At 37.5% G+C, this 24,035-nt stretch overlaps 1 protein-coding gene across 2 annotated transcripts in view; it reads right to left on the bottom strand.

Annotated features, from left to right (window-relative positions):
- The window catches only part of LOC121313401 (solute carrier organic anion transporter family member 5A1-like), a 46,577-nt gene extending 24,448 nt beyond the window's left edge, over window positions 1-22,129 (bottom strand). For both annotated transcript variants that reach the window (XM_041245895.1, XM_041245894.1), the window contains exons 1-2: window positions 22,061-22,129; window positions 20,034-21,571 (exon numbers count right to left, since the gene is read on the bottom strand). In XM_041245895.1, coding sequence (XP_041101829.1) covers window positions 20,034-20,973 — 940 coding nt within the window. In that variant the 5' untranslated portion in view covers window positions 20,974-21,571; window positions 22,061-22,129. The remainder of the gene's footprint in view (window positions 1-20,033; window positions 21,572-22,060) is intronic.
- Window positions 22,130-24,035: the final 1,906 nt, after the last annotated feature.

Raw genomic sequence — 24,035 nt, forward strand, 5'->3', positions numbered from 1 at the left:
ACTGATCATCAAGTAATGAAAGTATTGATCTCGATATCTTGCTTTATATAAAGTTGAGGGATTTGTGTTTTTAAATGATATCAATTTTTACAAATTTTGACAGACATACACAGGAAAAAAGACAGTGCACAACTAGTTCGTCCCTTAACAAGTTCATTGCTCCTTATTACCAGATTTATATAGCACCCTTTTTAATACAAACACGTAATTAATCCCTGTTATTGTTTATTTGCTAATTATGCATTTGTGTTATTTACTAATCTTAAAAACAGTGCGTCTCTAGATACAATGTATTCTTATTCTTGGCCACAGACTAAAACTGACTAAAACCAACATCTAATGACTAAGAGTGGACTACATTTTTGGCAGCTTTAGTTGACTAGACTAAGAGAGTGACTAAATTAAATCTTTAGACTAAGACTAGACTAACAGTCCATACTAACTAAAATAAAAACACTGACTAAATTAACACTGGTACATTGATGGCATGTTGACAACCTGGATTTTTGCACTCTATCCTATTACACTAACACAGATTTATTATTATTTTTTTTTTAATTCTTAAGTCTTCACTATTTGAGTAACCTAGAAGGGAAATTAAATATTTGTATCAGTTTTCCTTGTGCATATGTCTGCTTCCAAATGATACTGCTTGAATAAATTTAGAAAACTACATGTTATTAAAAGCTAGTCTCACCATTTGAGCAGATTCTCACTGAAGACTACTTTTTATGTTATCATATACATATGGACAGTATGATATATAAGCTGTTAGCTTTTTTTCAGAAACATAAAAAAAATAACATAAATACAAGTGCCACATTTTAAGTAGCATGACATAGTGACATTCAGATACTTCAAGTCTACAGTACTGATCCCTGCTTTGGTTATTTTCAGCTGAACATACACTTAAAACAGCTGAACACCACATTTTGTGATCCTGTCAGAAACCTGGCTATGGCCTAAAAGGCTGAAAGTAAATACAATTAAGATTCAGTGCAGTAGTTCCAATATACAAACAAAAAATGTACTAAACAGAAATGGCCGTTTGGTCCAAAATCATATACAACAATTTCAAGTGAAAAAGCCATCCACCTATGAGAAGATTGGGAAACGGGGTCCAGAAGTCTGTAGTAATCACAACTTTTTCTCTCTGTGAAAGTTTTGCATGAACAGCTGCAGCACACAGCCTCGCTGTTAGTGTTTTACGAGTCGACACAGTATGGGTCAACAAATTTCATCACATCTCAAAATCTAATTCGACAAAGCTAAGTCTGGAAACGCAATGGCCGCTTGTCTTAAAAGCAAACTTATACAATAAAATCCACTTAAATAAATATTTTGTTGTGCCAAATGTAATTTTGGTGAATTGTACAATCCAAACAATGATACTTTGTGGATTAATATATTATTTTTGAGATATTATTATGATGATTAATACAGGTTTCATTGCCTTTTGTGATACAGCATTACATTTAGTGTGAAAATCCCCCCCCCCCCCATTGCTCTTGCCTAATATACAAAGACAATATGGCTGTGTTTTGGGAAGACATGGAAAGTGTGACAACAAAAGAAGAGATTTGTACTCTACATAAGTTTGAACATAAATTTCCATTTGACTTGCACTTCTTAAAGGGAATTTAGACAGTATGTGTTTAGGTATTTGTACGTGCGTGTTTGTGTATCTGCATTTTGTGTGTAAATGTCAATATTACTTAACCACAGTTTTAAAACTTTTATGCAGCAAAAGACCTGACTGGTACATCAGTCAGGTTGTTTAATAAAGACTGAATCAACAAAACAAAGCACATAAAAATAAAATAATCAGTCATATTCATTAACTGCGCAATGTGAATATCGTTTCCTGAATTAATTGCATGCTCGGTTTCAGATCGATCTTCTAAGTCAATGCATAAGACATTTTACAATGCTATAACATATACTCACTGTATTTCATACACTTCGAGTAAAAAAGACATTCTTACATAGAAAACGTAGGTTGTTTGTTTTAAAAAAAATAAATGTTATGCAATGTCATAGCTCTGCTGTACAGTTACTGACTCAGGTATATGATTGCACAGTTTGGCCTGCATCACTTAGTGGTCAAATTACCTTCTTACCTTAAGGACACTGGAGATTTTATTGATCAATTGCCTAAGTACAACTAGAAGGAGATAATATGCTCCTAGCTACGTTAGATGTCGTTATCCTATATACAAATATCCCTCACAATGAAGGCTTGGCATCTTTATGTTTTTTTTTTTCTAAATCAACAAGACGGCCCACAAAACCTCAACCATTGTTTTGTTGAAATGGCACAGGTGGTACTTACTAAGAATTATTTTTTATTTGAAAAATATTTTTATTTACAGATACAGGCACTGCTATGGGGGCAACTTTTGCTCCTGATTATGCTAATTTGTTTATGGGTTTTCTGGAAAACAATTATATTTACTCTCATAACGATACATTGATGACATCTTTATGATCTGGCAGAGGACACGTTTAGAATTGGGAGGTTTTTTGGGTTATATTAATGGTCTTGTTAATTCTATTACGTTTAGTTTGGAAAGTGACTCTAGAAAAATTCATTTTTTAGACACTAGAGTTAAGTATTCTCAGGGTATAATTTTAATTACCCTTTACACTAAACCAACTGACAAAAGTCAGCCTCTAACCATCATACTGCGCCTCTGAAAAGAGGCCTTCCATATAGTCAGTTTAAGGGTGAAATGTATTTGTACAAAAGATGAAGATTTTGAATTTGAAGTCCAGAGGCTGTATGAACTATTTCTTGTGAGAGGATATTCAACATATTGGTTGAAAGAGGCACTAAAAAAGGTACCTTTTCAAGACAGAGCTCATCTTCTTAGTGGTACAAAGACCAATAAGGACCATTTCTCCTCTGTTTGCTGTACCATATACTCCACGTAGCTTGGAGATATATATATATATATATATATATATAGATATAGATATAGATATAGATATAGATATAGATATAGATATTTTTTGAAAAAACATTGGCGTATCTTATCTACAGACAATACTGGTAAAAAGATATTGAATACCTTTCCGCTGTTTGCATATTCTAGGGGAAGGAACTTGAGAGATACTTTGGTGCATGCCAATACATATGCTAGTAAGAACAGATCTGGGACTTTGGATGGGTCAATTATTATTTTTCCCCTGCCGCAACTGTGCGGCTTGTGAAAATGCCAAAAAGACTGACATGTAGGCCTATATTAGTTCAGTAACACATAAACAATACCACCTTAAGCAATGTATTACTTCCAATGTTTTACTTTCGGTGGTTGGGTTAATGTAATTTATCTTCTCTCGTGCCCGTGTAATTTGCAATACGTCGGAAAGACCAATCGACAGCTTGGGATATGTATTAACGAACATGAGAGTGCTATGTGTAGACGTGATCTAAAATCACTCTATTTCAAACAAACTTTTATGCTATTGTGAAATGATCTATCAGTCTCATAGAGCTGGTAAGTTAGAACATAATCTGCTACAATGTGAATCTAAATAGATTTTTTACCTTAAAACAATGCAACCTGCAGGGCTGAACGAAGGCTTTCTTTGATAGTCCAGCATTTGTTATTTGCATGGATGGAGGTGTGTGTGTGTGTGTACATGTACATATGTATATATGCTTGTGTGTGTATACATGTGTTCACATACTAATATTGGCACATATGTACCAGTATAATTTGTTTGTTCTGTGTTATCTGCCATTTATGTATTTTTGGATGAATATTCTAATTGTTTATTGAATGCGCTTTTCTTCCCTGAACTTTGTTTGTTGTTATCTTGTTTCTAGTTTGTTCTTTTCTGTTTTTCCTCATTGCTTTATTGTTAAAATTCAATCATATACAGTATTTGTATTTTATGTCTAATATTGTAAGACAGAATTACGGTTCATTGCTAATTGCTAATTGTTTTACCTTAATGGGCGGCCGCACGTGTGCGGTATTTGCCACCTCGATGTTAGGTATTTAGCACTATGATTTGTTCGACTCAGAAGCACCGAGGACAGTCTAAAGGACTGCAACGTTTGCATTTTGTTATTTAATAAAAAAAAATGTTTTTAACCTTATAATTTCTAATGTTGGACTTGTTTCCTATTGTGGAGAAGTGCAGAGAGCGAGTCCACATGTTGCTACTAATGGCCTGCATCACCAACATCGCTTGTAAGCTCGAAACTGATTGGTCCATTCACGTTGACCATGGAAACATAAGCTCAGAAACAAAATGCCCTCATAGAAAGAATGTTTTAATCAATTTACATACGCAATGAATTGTGAAAACTGCTGCTATTTTACTGGAACAAAATAAACACTTTGAATATTATTCAGTGGAACATATGAGCACTGTAAAAACTTTTTATTTTTTTTAAATAACTATTTTTAAGCGGCTCATCTGGGATTGTTGACGCCAATTTAACCAGCCGCCGGCTGGAAATGAGAATGCTGAAAACTTTAATAATTAACTTTTAGTACATTACCATAGCTTGTCTCGTTCGCTTTGTTTTAGTTACATTTTCGTCAGGTGAAACTGAATTAAGTTCTGTAACTGCACAATGAAGACTGATTTGCATGCGAGAGAAACAAAAAAAAAAAAAAAAAAAACCTGACTCTAAAGAGATGGGCTTTCTATCAGAAAACTGCTGACAGAGGCGGAAATCGCGTGTGGCGGGCAAGGGCATTAATTTGTTACATACACAGATAATGGTGACTGATTTTATTCTTAATACAAGGGTGGTAAAACGCAACTGATGTCTATCTGGGTAACACATATCCGAGTGCTGACTGTACATAGATGGAGTATACTTTGTATGACTGTATGTCCAGAAACGTCCTTGCATTTAACTCTACTACCTGAGACCAGTTTAGTGGGTTGTCCTGTAAGTGGTGTTACTTTTTCTGCACTTTAAAAATGTATTGCTGTTTTCAGGGGAGTTACTTTTTTTCTCAATTTCCTTAAAAATAACAAATTACTGTGCCTGCAAGAGAAGCTCAGAATCTGTACAAACTCTAAGAATAAATGTTAATATGTGCACTAAGTGACACGACTAACTGCTGTTTTCAAAGACGGTTGGAGACTAGAATTTGGAAACATCAAATTTCCAAATTTCTGTAACAACAAAATTCCTTGAATTCTTTAGACTAATCTCTTTTTAATTGTGTCCCAGTAAATAGCAACTACAACTCTGTAGGTATTACAGTACACGCAGCACTTTCCTGCCAGCCTTACGTTCTACATTGTAAAGAGAACTGCTATTTCTGCAGTTTACTATTGTAAAGTGTTTTTAAACATAGTTCAGCATGATCTTTTCAGAAGAAATGGCGGCTTTGAAATGTCATGCATTTTAGAACTTTATTCTGTTATACATTTGCATGCCATAAAGAGTGCACAGACGTAAATTCTGTACTTCAGATGAAATAAATAACATATATACGGTGGTGCAGGTCAGAGAAGTCTCCTGACCGAAGGTTTTCCTTGATCAAGGTAATTTATAAGCCTTAGCACCTTCACTTCAAAGGAAGTGTGAACATTGATACAGGCTAGCCAATCAGAATGAAAGGACAGACTCTTCCTTGTATAGGAAAATAATTTATCTATATTATATAAGTTGCAATAGAAATCTTTTCTTCAAAAACGGATGCAAAGCATGTTCTTGTAGCACTATGTCTTTGAAAACAGTGCCACGCTTTAGTTGCACCATGTCTTCAAGCTCTCAGTACCAGGAGTAACCCAGTCTTATTGCATTAACAAGTCTTTACTGCTTTTACATAAGAGGATTCGAACTACACCACGGAAACTTCACGCAAGTATTACATAAGGTTAATTCTCATTAAGCCTAACTAAAAGGAGAGATAAGCCACAATAGAGTTGAAATCCATGCGGTAAGATAAGTCCCTTACTGTGTGGATGTTAGGTGAAAAGCTGTTCTAAAAATAATTAAAAAGGCACATTTTAAAAAAAAATTAGTACAATTTGATTTGTTCTCATGGAAACTAATAATGAGTTCCAATTGTACTTTCATGTAACTTACGGTATTCGTTCCCAAGTAATTTTCATGTAACACTACAGAAGTTGCTTGCTTACATATTAGTTAGATGCAGAATCAGATATTTCAGGAATTAAACATTGGACTTCAAAGAATCACTACTTAATGTTTGTTTATCGGAGATTAGTAAAGAGTTATTTGGCCGAGCTGAGGTCTGCCCCTGTAAATAATGTGTATTGGTAGTGGTTTGTAAAGAAATATTGATTAGATATGGCAGGGCTGGGAGGTTAGACTCCTCTCCCTGTCTAATTGAAAAGAATGTGCAGCAGGTGGCCAAGTGTCAGTTGAATAATTGATAATCAATTAACTCTGGTCACCTGCTTTTAAAAAGAGTCTGGAAAGCCAGGTTCTTTGTTCTTCTTTAGTTTGTTCCTGTCTTTGTGTACTAGCGGTGTGCAGACTCATCGATTCACACGGTGAACCGAGATATTTTTCTTGACGATACAATTGCCGATACAGTGATCCTATGCTATTTCACATGTTTCATCTGTACCCAATCAGGAGGTGCAGTCAATAATTCCACACATAACTAGTGGTGCAATCGGCACCCTAATTTCATATTCAATTATTGTACGGGCATTTATCAATGATAATCGATGCATTAACATTTTATTTTTCAAAATAAAGAACAAACATTAGTTTTTTCAACAAAAGATCCAATAATTAAAAACACCTTTGTGCATAATAGTTAAACAAAAAGGCACAATTCAAATAAGAACACCTCTGATTATAAATAAAAAAAAAAGAAATAGAAAGGACTTGAGTTTTTAACAACTTAAAAGAATATGCATGCATCCGCATCAGACGTCCCTTTAACATTGTAGTAATAATAAAAAATACTATATATTAACAGAAGTCATTTCTATCTGAACTGTGGTTGTTCATTGCTGTTAACATTATGTCCAAACGCAAAGCAAAAAGTGCTTTACCAGTGTTAGTGCAAACACTGAGATGAGCATTAGCAAATGAGACGATTGTCTGATTTTATTGTTTCATGCTCATTTACTGTATTGTGATACGGATCGTAGTGCATGCATCTGTGCTGTTTTTAATTTTGGGGAATCACATCTGCAGCTTTTCCACCTCTCACAATGAAACATTCCACCTGTCACAGCTACAGTAAAGAATACAATTAGCAATCTGACCTGCGTTGCTATGAAAGCCAACAACAAACTACAAAAATCAGTATTAAATGTTAGAGGTCTATACTGTATTTACCTTTAAAAAGCTGCCTTAATTGCAGATTAGAATCAAATGTAATAGCTGTAGTCTGTATATTCTCTTATGGCCTCATTACAGCAAAAATACTGCAACAGATTAATGGCACTGGTTTATGGCAACTTTCCTTTGACAATATTGATGATGTGAAATTGACTTGGCATAAATAATATATAAATCTTCCACTACAAACCATAGAGAGTACAAGATGAGTAATACACTGGGGACCTGGCTGAACAGTACTCCGAAAGTGTATCCTTGGTGTACTCAGAGTTGCAGTGACGCCCATATCCTTGCCAACTTTTATTTGAAAAGGAATACTGGAGGATACACATTATGGATATGTTAGAGCCTAGTACATTCCCTTTATCCAGTATATGGATCAACCCTACTTTGCTGGTTTCCAATAGGAGAGTTGTTTCAATGCCTATAATGCTGTAATATTATACTTGTTTCACTAAGGCTACACAACCTGCAGCAGAATTACGTGAAGTTCCTAGACAACTACATTTTTGTGATGAGAAGTTAGGCCTACAGTAGTATGTATGCAATACAGTTTTTTCTTTTAAAAAAGGGGGGGGGGGGGGGGGGGGGGGGGGACGACTATAGAAAACAAAATCCAGAATACTGCAAACTTTAAAAGACCTTGATCAAGTATTACATTAAATCAGTTAAGTTAGTTGAGAGCTTAAGAAAGAAGGAAAACCAGAAGACCCTGCGGCCCTCAGGAACTGGAGTTTGACACCCCTGCTGTAGACAGTCGATAATGTTTATTATAGTTAAACAGGACTTGCTACAACCAGACAGGATTTACTGCATGGTAAATGTAGAGATGATCATAACGCAGGGCTCTAACCCCAGAACCAGGCTACTTAGAAATTCACCAACTGATTCATAATCCTGCTGATTATCTAGACCAGGAAAACAATCCAGGAAGCTCCTAATGCATGTCTTGGAAAACAGCCAATAAGGAGAGCAAGGTTTTTGCCAAAAACACTGGCCTTTCATTAACCTTCGGTGGCATTCGTCTAGGACTTTGCTTGGTACTACATTGTGTATGATTGTTACAAATATAATATTGGACATACAATAAAGGAATACTGTCCCTTGAGAAAAATAAGCTTTTTTTAAGGAGTGGAACTGCAATTAATATTCCTTCTAATTTGGTAATAATTGCCAAGTAATTATGGTGGGACTTGGACTTTACTATTTTTTTTTTTTTTTAATGGACAACGCCTCAAACTGCTTTGAGAGATTATTTCCTGAGCAAACAGAGCTTTGATTTTAGGTTCAGAAGCAAGCTATGTGAGCTTTCTACTGTACTCTAACTACAATACTGAGGGTCCAGCAGCCCCAGTGCTTTACTATTCACAGAAAGGCATTTCCCACTACAGAAATTGCTAAGGTTAGTGTACTGTAAAACAACCATTTATACAAGTTATTTTCTCAGGATATCTTATGCAAGGTTATCAAAATAAGCTGGTGAACGGCACAATCCATCGCCTAATAATATATTTGCGCCGGCTACTTTATTAGAAAATATTATGATTACTTTAAGTAAAAAAAAAAAAAAAAAAAAAAAAAAAAAGTCATATTATCATATTGTAAGGTGATATATACCATAGTACATAATAACGTTAGGTTATTACCATAACCCTGGTTCCCTGAAAGAGAATGACAACCATTACCAAATGAGAAGAGCCTCTCTGATCAATCACTGAGCATATATAAAAAATCTGCCCTATCAGGGCCCTGCTGTGAGGGGGAAGACCTGCTTTGTGTGTGCCTCTGCGCGTGTTTTTGAATGCGCGCAAACTAGCCAATCGTCCAAATGGTTCAGGATCCGAATACCCCGCAGCCCTTGCTTTGAAAAAGTGCTGGGCACCAGCAAGAGGCCAAAAGGCAACACGCAGAATTCGTACATGTTGCCTTGAAAGGCGATGCCCAGATAGTTTCTGTGTGCAGGACGGACGTGAAAGTAGGCGTCCTGCAGGTCGATCGATGTGAACCAGTTGCCCGGCTGGACGGACTGGATGATACGCTGTGCTGTTAACATGTTGAACTTCCTCTGTTTGAGGAACAAGTTGAGGACCCCGAGGTCCATAATTGGTCTGAAACCGCCGTCCCTTTTGGGCACCAGGAAGTACCTGGAGTAAAAGCCGCTGAGGGCATCGCTTGGGCTTACCAAGCGTACAGCGTTCTTCCTTTGAAGACTGGCGATCTCCTGTTGAAGGAGTATTGCCCTCGCTGGTTCGACTGTGGTGAGGAGCACACCCTTGAAGGGTGGCGGACCTATGCGGAATTGCAGAGCGTATCCGTGTCTCATAGTCTCATTGTCTTGCCATGGGTCATTGCCGTTAGTCAGTCCAGTTGTGGGGGGGTTTGGTGGCAGCCGGGGCCCCTCAGGGGCGGTCTCCCTTGGGCTTTGGAGGGAGCGGGTCTTTCTTAGGCCCTGGCCTCGGTCTCCATCACACCAAAAATACAGAGCTTACCTTTTAACTAGAGCACTTCGTTTTCATTTTTTATTTTCGATCACATGATGTTTTTTACCCCTGGCCTGTGGTGGTCCCCTGTCGCTGGCCCTGCCTCTGCCTCTGCCTGCTTGTCTACTCTGGGGTGGAGGGCGATGTTTGGATCCTTTCACCCCGGCAGGCTCCCCATGTCGCACTGGTGAAACCCAGCAGAGGACCCAACTGATTGGACCGACATGGTTTAGCAGATTAACTGCTGCACTCTGTGCCAATAGCAGCACGGTGAGCGATTCACCGGTGCCAAATTAATTGGTGCCAGGATCGGCGTCGAGGTGAGCGCTGTTGGTGCCGAGTCAATTGGCGCTGAGGATGGCGTTGAAAATAGCGCGGTCGGTGCCAAGAGATCGGGCTGAGGTTGGTGCCAAGGTGTAGCGTTGTCGGTGCCAGACTGTAGACGGCCTCGAAGCTATTCCCCGGTGCCGAATCAATCGGTACTAGGATCGGTGTCGAAAAAGAGCGCGGTTGGCGCCGAGAGGTCAGTGCCGAGTCAATCGGTGCCGAGGTCGATGCCGACGTGTAGCGTGGTCGGTCCCGGGCTGCAGCCGGCCTCGAAGAGGTTCACCTGTGACGAATCAATCGGTGCCGAGAATGGCACAGAGAAAAGCGCTGTCAATGCCGAGACAGTCTGTGCCGAGTGGACCTTTTCCAAGGTCGGTGCCGATGGTAGGCATGGTCGGGGCTGAGCTGTAGGCGGTGCCGAGTCAATCGGGACCGGGTAGGTGCTGTTTTCTCAACCTCGCGATTGGTGGGAAAAACTGCGGTCAGTGCCGGGGTATGCAGTCGATTCAGTCGGCGTGGTTGCCGAGGGCAAGCGCAGCCGCGCTAGGAAAGCCCGAGGATTGAGAGGGGCGCTAGGCCCGAGATGTTTTTTTTTTTTTTTTTTTTATTGGTCACTATGACTGATTAAATTGGCGTAGAGGACGACGCCGTGAGCCCGCAGGGTCTCCTTACAGCACCACAACAGCTCTCCACACGGTGTATCAACTGCATAAGGCCTTGTGTAGTGAAAACAGCAATGGCCGCTCGCTAATCCCTTAAGAGGGGTCGAAACCAGCTCTAGTCAGAAAACTGACACGAGAATAAAGCAAGAGCACTCTTAGACACGCTCAAAGATCGACTTTACCTTGGATTTTATTTTAATTTGCGGATAAAACCAACAAATCTGCCAATTTCGGTTCAAGAAAGCAAAATACCATCTGACCTGTCTCAGTGAGATGAGAGAGAAAATGGCGATGTGCTACTGTGAGGACGTCCCTCTTCAACAAGAGGTGGGAGGGACTTCCCCCTCACAGCAGGGCCCTGATAGGGCAGCTTTTTTTATATATGCTCAGTGAAACTCTTCCCATTCAGTAATGGTTGTATTACTGCACACAAAAAAAGTTTATTCCTTTTGTTGTGATATCATAAAAATATGTATGCATGTCAGATATAATGGGGGTTCATGTACAGAGGCTGCAAGTTTTGTAAAAAATAGAAGTGGAATTATTAATTTAAAAAAAAAAATTACAGCAAAACCAACTGTGATGCTAATGAATTAATGAATTAGACAATTTGAGTTATCCTAGCATCTACAGTGCAGTGGTGAAATGCATGTTCTTTGGTATCAAGTGAACAAGTGAAAATTAGAATATATTAGCTTCAATATCACAGTGCACTACAATGATCTTATGAATACTGTACAGTAGTGTATATGCCACCAAAAGCTGTATCTTACAAAACCCTGATCCGTGATGGTGGCTGTGCTGTGGATAAACTCCTACATACAGTACTACTACACTATGTACAGTTCAAATTCTGCAGATAACACCACTCAACATTAACAGGTAGTACTAAAAACCAGTGAGATAATATAGGGAGTAAGATATTACCTGTTCATCTCAAATCACAAGTAACCCAAATATTGCCATATTGTCAGTGGATTACCTATTCATAAGAACATAAGAAAGGTTACAAACGAGAGGAGGCCATTTGGCCCATCTTGCTCGTTTGATCGTTAGTAGTTTATTGATCCCAGAATCTCATCAAGCAGCTTCATCCCAGGGTGTCAGCTGCAACAACCTTACTGGGGAGTTGGTTCCAGACTCCCACAATTCTCTGTGTAAAAAAGTGTCTCCTATTTTCTGTTCTGAATGACCCTTTATCTAATCTCCATTTGTGACCCCTGGTCAACATTGTCAATACCTTTTAGATGTTTGAATGCTTGAATCAGATCACAGCGTAGTCTTCTTTGTTCAAGACTGAATAGATTAAATTATTTTAGCCTGTCTGCATACGGCATACCTTTTACACCCAGAATAATTCTGGTCGCTCTTCTCTACACTCTTTCTACAGCAAGAATATCCTTTATGTAGCAAAGTGACCAGAACTAAATATAATATTCTAGATCAGTATTTTTTTAGGTTTTTTCAGGGTTTTTTTTTTTTTTTTAGTTAGTTATGATTTTTATAGTTATAGTTATTAGTTTCATTTTAGTTATAGTTATTATTACAGTTAACTAAATATAATTGTAGTTATTATTACAGTTAACAGAGTGGTGATGACCTTGAAATCTGTCGAGGTAAAAATAACTTGGGTAATGCCAGGCTCTACACCTCTTCACAGTACACTCCTTAGGATAGCTAACCACAAACATGTTTTGATCAGAGGTTACCATTTACTAGCCAAGTCTTGCTGTACAGCCCTTCACACTCGTTAATACCAGTCAAATAGAGTATGTGTGCTGGAAACAAGTAGTAAAAAGCAGGGGGGTTAAATATATAAGCAACTTGTCTGAATCAATGGTACCTATGAAAAAAGTGAATAAAAAATAAAAACATTAGCCTTTTTCTGTACAATACAAAATGTCCCTTGCTCACAGGCTTTCCAAGAGATCTGGAGAAAACATACTGTACGGCCATATTTATAAATATTTACCTTTTTTTTTCCTTATTGGAAAACAACACAAAGAAGTTGTAGTGTCAGATAAATCTTTCAAGTGCTAATTTAACAGTCCCTATAGGGAATTCAAATGCTTATTTTTTAATTTGGTTTAAAATGCTTTATGAATATGGACCGTATTGAAACAAAAAGTCACATTAAAATGTACATTTTCAATAGGCATACATTTCCATTCCATATTCTGATAACAGCTTTCTCGCAAGATACATTTTCATTTCACACATGTAATATAGCACTAATTTTATTTGATTAACTTTGATTACAGAATTTACCAGTTTTTTTTTTTTTTTTATCTCTATGCTTTAAAAAAACAGACTTTTTATGTCATTGAGAAATGTCTCACTTAGCGAAACCACTTTATCTTATTCAACATGCAGTAACGTTTGGTCACAGTGGAGATATATACGTATAGACAAAGATCCTACACACATTTAAAAATGATCTCAAATAAACCGCAGAAACCGCAGCACATAAAAGTGTATTACACGGACTTTATAGCATAATTTACAGGTAAGAATAATATGCACAGAACAAAACTATAGTTGAACAGGCGCACCCCTCTCTTGCTTCAGCACTGCTGGACTAGGAGTCACTGGAAGGTAATGCAGACAGGCCCGCTTTATCCTGCCACGGAGACTTCAGCCGTCGGTCAGGGTATTGTGCGCAATATTCATTAAGCAGGGGCGTAGGTAGGAATAGATTTTTACCGAGGCAAAAATCAGCTGTTGACTAACCCCACCTACATATTCTGTTCACGAAGCCTGGAGACTATTAATGCAAATAAGTCGCTAACTCTTTTTACCCAGTGACCTAACTTGGATGACGTTTGACATTTCATGACACATTTTTTTTAAACAAATCTCCCAGCAAAAACAACACTAACCTAAAATTACTCTATTCACTGTTAGAAATATGTGATATTAAAAGGACAAGAAGACTAGAACTGGGATGTGTTTGTACCTTCACTGAGACAAGCGTTTGGTTCACTGCTACTATCTATGAAATCATTTTGGCCATTCTGTTTTAGAATTTGACTGGTCTACTTTTGGGGTGTAATTATTTTGCACCTCTAGTACTACATTTCTGAAAAATAGCCACCCTTTCTCTGTGGATTTTTTCTCTATTTTACTTCAATCTACTTCTGTTAGTCTCTGTTTCATTCTTTCATAAAATTTGCCTTTTTAAAATTGTAAACCTTGGCTTTAGCCATTACTTCTGGGGTTTTAAAAAGACCATGTTGTGATCCGAGTTTGCCAGTGTGTCTTTGTTATTTGAAAAGATGGTATGCCTCCCGTCTAGGCCGTGCATTGACAAATTGTGTTAGGAAGCAGACATTTGTCATTTGACAACACTGTTGAACTTCTTTGCATCACTTTTATACTAATTGTAAAAGACTGATCACAGGTTCTCTCTCTTGCTCATATTATACAAGTAAAAGAGAGAGCAGCTAAGTGAACATAATGAAGCCCTCTCCCTGCTTCATCAGCAAAAAGCAAAAGGAAGATTTAAGTTACAGTGTAATGCTTGGCACACTGCAATTCTGCAGGGAGTAAAGAGACATAAACGCTTCAACTGCACAATGATCAGATGAGGAATGAAAATAGAGATCTGTACAGTACACAATTATGACAAAAAAAAAAAAACTTCCACACACACACACACACACACACAACCAAAACTGGCACTTGATGCAAATGTATAATGACTTTGAACAATCTACTGTACATCAATTAACCTCTTCAAAGCTGACAGCAATTGTGGTCACTATTAAATACTGTCAATGAAGCTGGCAGAGGGTATTTTCACTGCAGCAGTGGAAAAGATAAGACTCAGAAACAAAGGCAGTTTTCTGGGGATAACTTCAGTAAAGAATACGGAAAGAAAAGCAGACAACCACGTGCCTGGATTACGAAGCATGCCAACAAAACACTAAACCGAACTGCCAGAAGTTAGCGGCATTGGGTAGATCCATCAGTTTGTTCTCCTGCTGTCACAGAGGCAGGGTCAAAAGAATTTCACATTTATCGTATTTAAATCTATTTAAACACGAACCCAGTACAAGGCTGTGACATTTTAGCCCAGATTATTAAAATGCATGCAGGGTAAACAACATGGGTTTCTAACAGCTGCTCTTTCTATAATTACCAACAGCAAACTGAAATGACCCCCCTCACACAGCTGTGTTTGCAATGCCATGGCTGCTTACAGTGTTTGCAAGTATTGCCACACATTACACTGCAATATATGGCTTATCTGCGTGGCCAACTCTTTCATGTAGCTTCTTTCCTGTCAGCAACCAATCAGCTGCTTCCCTGACTGACTAACATACTCTGACCGAGAAGACCTTTTGAGGTGAAATTACTCTAGGAGTACAAGTGCAAAAAATTAGGTTAAGAAAAGGCAAAGAAACAGTTTCCTTTAATCTAAAACAGCACCAGATGTCATGTTTAAAAATGTAAATACATGTGTGCTATAACATGTTTTAAAACTACATTTGAAAAATATTGTATAGAAGTGCAAAATGGCTTTATGGATTTAAGATTTATGGAATTATCGTGTTAGCTACAATTACTTTAATAAGAATAAGCACATTCCTCACATTAGTCAGTCTACTCAGTCCACAGCACCCAGTTATCTTACCAGTAACTACTCTTTCAAAAATGACTCCAGCTTGCATTTTGATATTTCAGAGACAAATAAAAAAAAAAAACAAGTTCAAATTAAAAGGCTAAACCTAAAACTAAGACCCCATGCGACTATGCAATGTTTTGCACCTATCTGTATCTCGACTCCAAATTAATAAGCTATATAAAATAGTATAAAACAAAACCATTATTAATAATAAGAAGTTATTATTCAGTAAAAATGGACAGGGGTTAGGTACCTGATACAAACAGGCAATCCAGGCCATCTTTTTTGTGCATGTGTTTATTTGCTATTTTGTGCTTTTCTGGCAAGTTTAATAGCTGGACTCAGCAGCAAACTTCACCCAACAATTTACAAAACAGAGTCCTGTATTAATCAAATTAGAAGCTCACCAAAGAAGCTTGACGTCCTAGTGAGCCAGTCCACATCATTCCTGTAAATTCAACCCCCCTCCCTGGGGTCTTAACTCGTAACGAGAATATGGTCAGTTTCCAAATCCTATTTTCACACGATACCCTGCATTGGCTGAGCCATTGTTGTTATACTCCTCCCCCCCATTTACAAGTAGACACATATTTTTGTCCTTTTAAAGGACTCAGGTTTGAGGTTTGTTGGGACTGGAAGCCTGGACATCCTGTCTCCCAGTGCAGTCCCCAGTTTTAACCACTACAGTGGGTCACTCTGCCTTTTGGACAGACAGTGGCTGATGAACTGGCTGCATCACTAGGTACCCCTTACTCAACAAGATATCAACACGACAGACCCCACTGGATTCCCATGACATGGTTTATGTATCACCAACCATAATGGAGACCATAAGGAGGCCATTTGGCTCATCTAAGCTTGCCCGTTGGGTCTTAAAGGATCCAACTGTTTCTTTCTCAACAGCATGATTAGGCAGCCTATTTCATACACTTACCACGTTGTGTGAAGAAGTGTTTCCTTCCCTCTGTCATAAGTCTATCCCCACTTAATTCACAACTGTGTCCCCTGGTCCTGTACTGCACTTAAAGTAATGCTTTAGGTTACTATGTCAACTCCTTTTAAGATATTAAAGACTTCAAATGATGTCCCCCCCGGTTACACTTTTATTTACATCAAAGAAATCTCCTTTATTTATATAGAAGTGCAAAGCACATTTCAAAGTCATATTAGAGATGTTTGTCAAAGACAGTTTAATGAAACTACACTGAATTAGCACATGGAGAAAAATATCAAAACAACGACAACTGTGTTAAAAAAAAAAAAAAAAAAAAAAAAACCCAGAGGCAACAAGAGCAAGATGTGAGAATGTACTGTAATGAAAGTCACAGGCTGTTCTCTATCATTTTAAATTGGGGTTCTAGAATAGATTGCCAGTTCCCATTGATTAGCTTTCTTTGTTACCCCAAAACAAGACGCACAGAACAGAATTCATAAACAGATGTAAGCATATAAGCCTATGCTGAGAAACACACTGGATATGCCTACATGCATCTCTTTGAGAACCAAGTCTATTGCTGAAGCAACTGTATGAACAGGGCACGTTTTGGGTTTAGTGCTTTTATTTTCAGTTTGAGATAGTCTCGGTTTCTCTTACTGTCATATATATATATATATATATATATATATATATATATATATATATATATATATATATATATATATATATATATATATATCCCCACTTAATTCACAACTGTGTCCCCTGGTCCTGTACTGCACTCTCCGCCCCCACAAGCCTATTTGCAGCAGGGTGGAATAGCAGTGCCAAAGAACAAATTCTATCTGCTGGGTGCAGCAAATGAGCAGCACCTACACAGTGCAGCATTTTACAATAAGAAAAGGAAAATGGGAGTTCCTATGAATTCAAACATATTGTTATTTCTACAGTTGTTTGCAAAGTTGTTATTAGGTTTAAAAGCTGGCTTGGGAAGCCAATTGTTATTGTAAATATTTTGTATTTACTTATTTATTTTCATTTATTTATTTGTTATCATTGTCGTTTTTCCTCCCAAAACTTTAAACTGCTTCTTTTTGCACGCGGTGTAACCAATCAACATGAAGCTTGGCAGGTGTCATCACATGTAGATTATAGTTCAGACGCAAAAAAGATTGAGCTCCTGTGTCAACCAAAATGGCAGCCTGACGCATTTTCTTAACCACCATTCAAAACCTTCTTCTTAGGAACCTGTGAATCGATTGATCTGATACTTCGCAAGTCATCAGTAACCAAACCCGCTTCAAGTTTGCGAAGCAGAAGTTGCTGCGATAAATTTTACTATCAAAATGGCTGCCTCCAAATTCACCAAAACATCAAACTGCTTCTGTTTATAAACCGTTTAACCAACTAACTCCTAACTTGGTATGCATCATCCTGGGGACAATGGAATTCAAATATGGCAAAATGATGTTCTTTCGTACAACAAGATGACCGCCAGAACTATGTTTCTTTCTTAAATTTACAACCGCTTCAGTTGAACACGGTTTAGTTGATTAACTCCAAAGTTGACAAGCATCAGCCCTGTGTCAATACAATTGACATTTCAAAAATGTTTTTTGTGCGTAAACCAGGGTGGCCATCTGACACATTTCTTTACAAACATTTTCAAAATCTTCTTGGGAACCGGTGAACCGACTGATCTGAAAAATTGCATATGTCATCAACAACCAAACCCGCTTCAAGTTGCAGCGATAAATTTGAATAACAAAATGGCTGTCAGTAAATTCACTGAAACGCACCCCAAACATAAACCTGCTTCTGTTTGAAAACAGTTTAACCAACTAACTCTGAACTTGGTAGGCATGGGGATTGGTAGGCATTGGTAGTACTGGGGACAATGGAATTCAAACAGGAAAAAATGGTGTTCTTTTGTAAAACAAGATGGCCACCAGACCTACATTTTCTTCTTAAAATTAAAACTTTTTCAGTTGAAAAATGGTTTATTTGATTAACTCCAAAGCTGACAAGCATCATCCCTGTGTCAATACACGACAATTGACTTTTTCAAAAATGGTGTTTGTGCGTACACCAATATGACCACCTGACACATTTCTTTAAAAACCTTTCAAAATCTTCAGTCAAATGTAAAACTAGCTTATAACTCCTTACCGTACACATAGGGTTATGGTTGCTATACAACACATTTAGGAACCCATATATGCTTTATTAAAAAATTACCTTGACTGTGACCTTTGACCTCTCCTAAAGATTAAATGTAAAATTAGCTTTAACTCCTACAGTGTGTAGATAGGGTCATCGTTACTATGGTGTTTAAAGTTATAAAGCGTCATGAAATAATGAACTAATGCAGTATTTTGAATTGAAACTGCTCCATAAAACTGATCTGTTGCTGACACTTGTGCTGCAATGCTACAGCTTGCCAAAATATCCAACTGGTACTGAGCTTGGAAGCTGTAAAAGTGCCTGGCAGTTCTAGTTTTTATTGTTATTTCTACAGTTGTTTAAAGCTATGTCATATTATACATATAATAATTAACTTACTGGACAAATTTAGACCTTTTTTAGAGATCACGTCTTGGAGATGAATACATAAGGTGCTGTTAACATTGGACAGCAGGCTCCTGATACCAGCTGTTATATTATTAGGACATCTATTGTTCAACAGTTGAACAGCAGGAGCAGATTATTAAGATGCTAATCTTTTGACACCATTCTTAGTGGAAGCCTTGTAAGAAAATATTACAGAACCAGAATCACTGCACTATATAATAAAATAATAATAATAATAATAATAATAATAATAGCAGTCAGGATCTTTGATACACACTTTTGTTGCTGCATGAAAAGGTCTGCAGTCTGCAAAGTTTTGAATCACCCAGAATCACCTAGGATTTAGACCATTTTAAAAAAAGAAACTATATGAACATAATTTAGATATTTTATTTAACATCATGTAATCAGATACTCAAAATGAGATCACAAGCCATAATAATAGTACAGCATTTCATGTTGTATTTCAAAATGTCACATTTTTAAATGTCAGTTTTATATTAAATAGATATGGAAAACTACAAAGCGGTATGCAATTCAATACATTAACTTAACATTATTCAGCAGGTTTCATTCAACTTAATGAAGCAAAATTAGTTGATTCTATTGGGTGATGCAAAACTTTTGGCCATAGTACATGAGAATTTACTCTGGCGTAGAAAAAAGAAATATGTACATATCTGTATATATGCTACTGGTGCCAGGAACCTTAATCAACAGAAGAAAGAGTAATGCATGAATAACTAAGAGACAAACGCACCCAATATTTTGGGCAAAGGTGGTCTCAAAATGAACATATTAGAAACACAGTGTGAAATATGTAACACGGGTAGTTTTTCAGTGAAGCCCACGCAATATTTCTTTATTAATGCCCCCTCCACATCATACAACCAGAGACTTACTCCTCAGGGTTGACAGATTCATCAGTTTATGGCGCCAGAGGACACACTGTTTGTTGTAAAGCATTCCATCTTTTCTCTGGCATGAAGTGTCCTTTGTCACTATGGTGGGTAAGTTAAAGGGCTCCTTTATAATCATACTTAAATACATAAACAAAATAATTACATAAATAAAATGAAAAACATACTGCACAAACCCATAGTGTGCCCATGAATCTTGCTCTTACCTAAATACAACGATGCATTTTCTTTCTTGACGTTGTCATCAAGGTAGGTTGGGCCGAGGGTGTAGATGGGGGTTGATCCCATTCCGATAAGGATCTGGGCACAGACGAAGAGAGCCACATACAGAGAGTGGTCATTTCCAGCCTGCTCCCTGGGACAGGCTGACGTCTCCAGCAGGTCTTTACCAGTCCCATTAAAATTCAGGCACAAGCCCTCATTGTTAGTGGAGGAGTTAATCTCCTGAATTTGATAGGGTGGGGAGATGAAATGAGGTAAGGAGAACATGGCAGCTCCAATGGCGATAAAAACTCCCCCCACAGCCAGCCAGCGTGGCCTTCGTCCTCTGCCTCCAAAATAACTGATGAAGACTACCACCAACAGACTGCCAATGTCAAAGCAGCTTACCAAGAGCCCCGATTCGGAGCTCCTTAAACTGTACCTCTTCTCGATGGTGGTAATCACACTGCTTAGGAAGCCAGACACCATCAGCGACTGGATAAATGTCAAAAAGCTCATACAAATCAAGAAACAACGGGAATCTGATAGAAACACACTGATATACTTTTTACCTGGAAAACTGATCATTTTCAAAGGTGAAAACCCATTACTTTTGCTTTTCACATTGTTACAGTCAGTCCTTGCAGCATTGCTTATCCCTAAATTACTGGATTTGGAGGGCGAGAACCCAGTCTGTATGGAATCAGCTTTCCCTTGCATTTCACTGAACAAAGTGCTCTGGTCTAGGTTTAGGGATGTCCATGTAGTGTTTATTACTTTTGATACTGAGTCCCCACAGTCTTGCCTCCAGCATCCATTTAGAACAGGTAAACTTTTGGACTTGAGGTTACTACATGGTTCTTGGAGGTGATGTTCCTCCAAGCTTTGCTCCCGAGGATCTTTTGGTAAGTCAATGCTAGAGCCTTTGATTTCTACTGCAGCCATTATGAATGCATAGATATTTCAGAACAGTAATAAAATAAATAAAGTTTGTTTTAAGAAATCAGTGTGGGGGAAATCACCAAATGAATGGATGGTTTAAAAGGACTCTTACAACTGTCAATTATCACAGATAAATGTGACTCAGTATTGACATGCTTTTGCTACATTTGGGTCAGGAACAGAAGCCCCGTGTTCATCTTTCAAATATTTACTGTTTCCAATAAGCTTTTTCTGTTATTTTAATCGGCGTTGACAGTTATACAGAATTGTGCCCCCACCCCCATACAGGTAAGTAAAAGGATTTCATCGTGTCCTCTTTCTTCTTACTGGCTGATAATATTTAACAATTCGCTCCATGTCCCTCCAAACGTACAGTTGGTTCCCCAGAAAATAAAATAAATAAATGCTTGTAGGTGGCTTCCAAATAAAACGTTCGCTAGCACAGTCCTTAAATTCAGTAACTCGGACAACGAATAAGCGTGGTATTTGTTTTTAGCTGTGTTATCAGACCAATGGACAGCTCTTTGTTACTTCCCAGTGCATGTCCTGCTCAGAATGATTATTGCTTCTGTGTCCCTGACGCTGCGTCAGTGATGGATCCCTGGAGCAAAAACATAAAGCAACCCATACTTAGTTCATTTTTATTTTTTAAATCAGGTTGGCTCTTTAATTTAATTTTTTAAAATATATTAGGGTTTAAAAATAAAAGTGCGGCACATTCCACGACAGTCTACTTTTTTAATATTAAAAAGTTAAGTGTAATGCTAAAATTCTCCTGATGCCTCATAGTACCATATGTGTGGACATCTGATTTGGGAAAACAAATAAAGCCTGTACCGAATAGCCTAGCCAACCATGACTGCAGTCAAATTAGTCTACACTTACAGAAAGTAACGGAATCGACCTGACTGCCGTGTATATGAACAGTCATTCAGTTGTGGAATATAGAATAAAGACTTTAAAAAAAAAATCTTGACAGCCGATATAAAAATAACTGTAGCACAACAACAACACATAATACAACTAATTAAAAAATAATAATAACAAAAGTAATAATAAGCCGATCTTAATTTCAGACGTCAATACTCACACAGCACAGAAAGCAATTCACTGTTGTTCTCGAGCCGGTAACTCAGTGAAAGAGATTGCGGATTGCAAATGATGGAGTAGAAAGAAATCCTGGTGCAGTATGGGGTTTGTAGTGTAGTAGTGTGCCATCAATTGCCAACTATCTCCCTGCGTTCTCTGAGATTGGAAAGAAAACACTCCTCATAAAACATATATATTAAATAATATGCAGTCACAGTAAGGCATATGTATATCACAATTACATTTTTTGTTAAGAAGTTCTGTTCTTCCCAAATAGACTACAACTTCCAAGAGGCTTTGTGTGTGTCAATGGTCGCCCCCCCTCTCCCCGTCACGTGTGGTTATTGCAGCTGAGACCACCGCTGACCCTGGGACCTGATTGACTGTACGAACTAGCCATTTAAAAAGTTGTTGCTAAGGAAGGTTCTGTACAATGTGGAATTCGAAAAATTAAACGTGGTTGAAATAGTAGTATTTCTATTCATATTTTAGAAAAAATAGGACAAAACGTGGAATATATCTGAGCCAAACCCAGCAACACAAATAGTTGGTGTCTTCTTAGCGGCAGAATGACAACCTTGTCGGACAAAGCACTGTTTTTAGAGCTGTCTGTTTTTTGTTTGTTTGTTTGTTTGTTTTTTTTCTGTTGAATAATTAGGAATTAGGAATAAACGCTAAGAATAAAATATAAGAAAAGATGCTACTAATAATTGTAATATGCTGCTCTTAATTAGAACTACTTCCTGTATCTGGTACTTGATTTTTACTCTTTGTATCTGTATTCACGTTTTTTTTGTAATTGCTTTTATTTGAAGTCTCATCCACTTGCCGTACTTAAATGCTGTTCTTAATGGACTGTCGTGGAGACCGGGGACAGTTGTAACAATTTTAACATTTCGCGTCATTACTAAGAAACAATTTGAGCTGGTTTTGCCATTCTTTGATACAAACAACTCACATTCGTCTATTACAAATTTCCAACGTTTTAATGTTTGTAGAGCTAATATAAAGAGCGCAATAGTGCTTCAAATGCGAGGAATCCGGTATTACAATTGACCCCATGACCGGGGGCAGTTGTAACAGTGGTTGGGGTCAAATGTAACACTTTGTGAAAAATAATAAGTAAATAACAACACGTTTTATTTAACTACAACATTGATATATTTATTCAATAAGATATATATTTATTAAACTCAATGTCAGACAATGTTTTAATTCGGAGGCTATATACACACACGCAATTATTATCATTCTTATTTAAGACATCTCTTTTAAAATAGTTTCAAATCACTTCCCACTATTTAATAGGAATAAATGAAAAGGGCCATGAACACAGAGGATAGGCCAGTTTTTCTCAACACTTGTGTTGTCGATATCAGCTATTAAATAAGTTCAACATTGTCTTACACAATGTTCAGTTTATGATCCTGCTTACTTTACTCAGTCCATAATACAAATCTGCAGCCAGATATTGTCTAGGCTTCATTTTTGCAAAGATAGCAACCAGGACATCTAAATCAAGTTTTTTTTTTTTACCAATGATTTTTCGGTTGCCATTACAAGCAGATCACTCAGCGAGGATTGCTCGTGGAAGTTCGTAAATAGGTTTTAACCAAACAGAAAACAGACGCTCATTGCTTGCAGTGGTTATTGCAACAGTGATGACTACCTTGATGATTTTTAGTAATATATAAGTGGGAGTTCATTGGCGCCCCCCCCCCCCCCCCCCCCAAATAAAATGTTTTTATAATCATGAGCAGTCCATCGTTAAACCGGACATGTTTGGAGACATGAGTAATAATATGTAACCAGTAACACACAATAAATCATGCTGTTGAATTTTACACATTACTGTGCGAAGTGAAAGTAGTAAAACAAATATATATATATATATATATATATATATATATATATATATATATATATATATATATATATATATATATATATGACTGTGTACTGACTGTTGTTTTTTT

The sequence above is a fragment of the Polyodon spathula genome, chromosome 3 (genome assembly GCF_017654505.1).
Source record: "Polyodon spathula isolate WHYD16114869_AA chromosome 3, ASM1765450v1, whole genome shotgun sequence".
Classification (NCBI taxonomy): Eukaryota; Metazoa; Chordata; class Actinopteri; order Acipenseriformes; family Polyodontidae; genus Polyodon; species Polyodon spathula.